At 61.3% G+C, this 2,724-nt stretch overlaps 1 protein-coding gene across 1 annotated transcript; it reads right to left on the reverse strand.

Moving 5' to 3' along the window:
• Positions 1 to 841: 841 nt before the first annotated feature.
• Positions 842 to 1,862, reverse strand: TMSB10 (thymosin beta 10). Its single transcript, XM_060117219.1, has 3 exons — positions 1,763 to 1,862; positions 1,402 to 1,516; positions 842 to 1,125 (listed from the first exon to the last, which is right to left on the reverse strand). Exons 2-3 carry the CDS (start codon positions 1,499 to 1,501, stop codon positions 1,097 to 1,099), a joined length of 129 nt encoding a protein of 42 aa, XP_059973202.1. The 5' UTR covers positions 1,502 to 1,516; positions 1,763 to 1,862; the 3' UTR covers positions 842 to 1,096.
• Between the last annotated feature and the right edge of the window lie 862 nt (positions 1,863 to 2,724).

Here is a 2,724-nt window from a genome sequence, read left to right on the forward strand (position 1 = left end):
GAAATCACACCCTGTTTCTGGTGCTTTAGAATGCCCCACAGCCCCAGGTTCTCCTCCTCCTCCGCTAGGGCCTCTGGGCGGACCCGCCCCTTCCCTGTGGGTCCAGCGGGTGTGACCCAGCAGGGCTCTGCTGCTGCCCCTGCTGGCGCCAGCCCTCCCTCCACATTCCCACTCTCCCTTGCTGATCACAGCACCGGAGGCTGCTCAGCCCAGCACTCCCTCTAATGGCTAACGCTTTTGTGGAAGGTTCTGAGCCCGGGTTAAAAGACAAAAAGCTAGGCTGTGCCCCACAGCTTCTCTAGTTCTGGTGTTGGTTCCTCCAGTTCTGATGTTCTCGCTGTTCTTTCCTTGGATCCCGGCTTTGTTTTTGTTCCAATGCCTCCTTTTTCAAGCTCCAAGAGAAAGCCTCTCGGGGGACTTTGTGACCTCGCCCAATTTCCAACATCCCAGATTCAGTCATTTCCCCCTTTCTTCTCAGACGTTAAATCACTGTTCTCTCCTGGTGTTCATCACAACTATGAGACCAGAGAAAACGGTGAGGCTGTAAAAGCTTATCAAAAACAAATTCTGCTCTTTTAAAAAAGCATTTTCCAAAACAGCTTCCAGGAATGAAAAGCGGGGTTAAATTTTGCATGGATTGCAAGAGTAGGCGGCTAATAACCCGTCAAATCTTACACAGAAGCAGGGAAACTCAAAACTAAGAGATGGTCCCTGCAAGCCAGCCCCTCCTGCGACCCCCTCCCCCGCTCTGCGGCAGGAACTCCGACTCCGGTGGCTGGAGCTCTGCTGCAGTGGCACTACCCACGCATACTCAACTAACAGACTCAGACCACGCCAGCCGTGCCACGAGGTGTGTTTTATTTTCATTAATCATACAAATAATTTTCTATAATATCCCAGGGCAAACCGGAGAATTTGGCAGTCCGATTGGAGGGTCCCTTCAGAGACCCACAGGCCGGTGGCATCGGCACGGAGTGCCCGGGTTCACAGTGCAGCTTGTCGCGCGTGTCCATCTTGCAGGTGGCTCTTCCTCCACATCACGACTAGGGTCTCCAAGATGATGGGGGTGGAGAATACTCCAGGTTCTTAGGAAATTTCACTTCGCTTGCTTCTCCTGCTCAATGGCTGTGGAGGGCAGGAAGCGGGCACTGGGGGATGGGAACCTCTTGCAACCCGCCAACCGAGGCGCTTAAAAACCTGGGCTGGGCGAGGCACCCACGAGGTCTGGGGATTAAGAAAGAGGCTTGGGGTTGGGGACAGGCGCCTTGTGCAACAGAAAGGGGGGCTGGGGCTGCCCGACGGGAGGCATCGGCCGGATGGGGTGCGGGGCTCGGTTTAGGGGAAGGGCGGGGTGGGGACTGGGCTGGGAGCTCGAGGACCCGGAGGCGGGGGCGGACTCACTCTCTTTGGTCGGCAGGGTGTTCTTCTCCTGCGTCTCCGTCTTCTTCAGCTTGGCCTTATCGAAGCTGGCGATTTCCCCCATGTCCGGCTTGTCTGCCATTTTCTTAAAACAAACCTAGCGGGCAAACCAAGGCAGTTGGCCCGGAGCCGGGGCCAGCGGCCCCCTCCGCGCTCCCCGCCGCCGCCCCTCGACGTGGCACTCCGGCCGGGGCGTTCCCGGCAGCCCGGAGGCCAAGGATCTGGGCGCGTCCCGCAGCCCTTCCACAGCCCCAGGGCGTGGCCGGCCGGCCCGGGCGTCCCGTCGGGGAAGGGCCGCTCCGACCCCACCCGGATGGGGCCTCCGCCCCAGCGCGCCGCTCACCGAAAGTTCCGCTCCAAGCCCGCGGTTCCGGAGCTCCGACTCGCGTCGCTGCAGCAAGAGACAAAAGAGCGGCGCCCGCCCCTCGCCTTATATATGCCGCGCCCCGCCCCGCCCCTCGCCCGCCGCAGCGGGGGCGGCACCGGCGGCTGGGGTGGGGGCGGGGCCAGGGCGGGCGACTAGCTTTCCCGCCGTGCCCTCCGGCTGGCTGCCCGGCGGGCTGGGCGCGGCATTTCCCGCGCGCGGGGCCCCTGCGCCCAGTGCCCACAGCTCTCCGAGTCCCCAGCGTGGAGGGTGCAGGCGCGGCCAGGGTGGGCGCCAGGCCCTCAGTTTTCTAGGGTGCTGCACTCCCCTCTCCGGGAGCCTGCTCCTCACCCGCAGGAGGGGCGTGGGGGGCCAGCGGGGGAGGGGTGTATGGTTGGGTGTAGGTGTGGGTGTGTAGCTTGTCGTTGTGAGTATGGGTGTTCTGGCGTGCTCGCGCGCTTTGCAGCCGTCCCCGCTCGCAGGAGACACCCCACCCCTGGGCAGTCCCCACGTCTTTGGCCTTTGGCACACCAGAAACCCCCCCACTCCCTTTTCCTCTCCTCGGGGAGGTGAACCCCTGCGGGGTCTCACACTAAAAGCATCCGAGCCAAGGGTCCTAGAGATGAAAAGACGGGGTGGGGGTGAGGGTTGCAGATAGGTTTCCACTGCTCCTTGCTCAGGTTGGGGGCCGGTTGTCTCCCTTCCCTGAGCTGGGCAGCTGCTGCAGGACCCGTGGCTGGTGCTCCCTTAGATGTTTGAATCAAGCATGGTCTGAAAGGCGGTGGTGAGAGCAGGCAGTCCCCAGGGCCTTGCGGTGTTCTTTCTCTCACAGGGCTCCTGGGGATGCTGTGTCCCCAGGTTCCATTTTCCTCCTTGAGTTAACCTTGAAGATGTCCCTACAAAGGTTCTTGTTTCCCTTTTTAACCCATCATGGGAGTGGT

This window comes from Mesoplodon densirostris, chromosome 14 (genome assembly GCF_025265405.1).
Source record: "Mesoplodon densirostris isolate mMesDen1 chromosome 14, mMesDen1 primary haplotype, whole genome shotgun sequence".
NCBI classification, from domain to species: domain Eukaryota; kingdom Metazoa; phylum Chordata; class Mammalia; order Artiodactyla; family Ziphiidae; genus Mesoplodon; species Mesoplodon densirostris.

What these genes read in the sequence shown, in the direction of transcription:
- TMSB10 (XM_060117219.1), bottom strand. Translation starts at nt 1,501, where the DNA reads ATGGCAGACAAGCCGGACATGGGGGAAATCGCCAGCTTCGATAAGGCC. An exon ending in CACCCTGCCGACCAAAGAGA is followed by an intron (nt 1,126 to 1,401) that starts GTGAGTCCGCCC and finishes TGCCCTCCACAG; the next exon opens with CCATTGAGCAGGAGAAGCAA.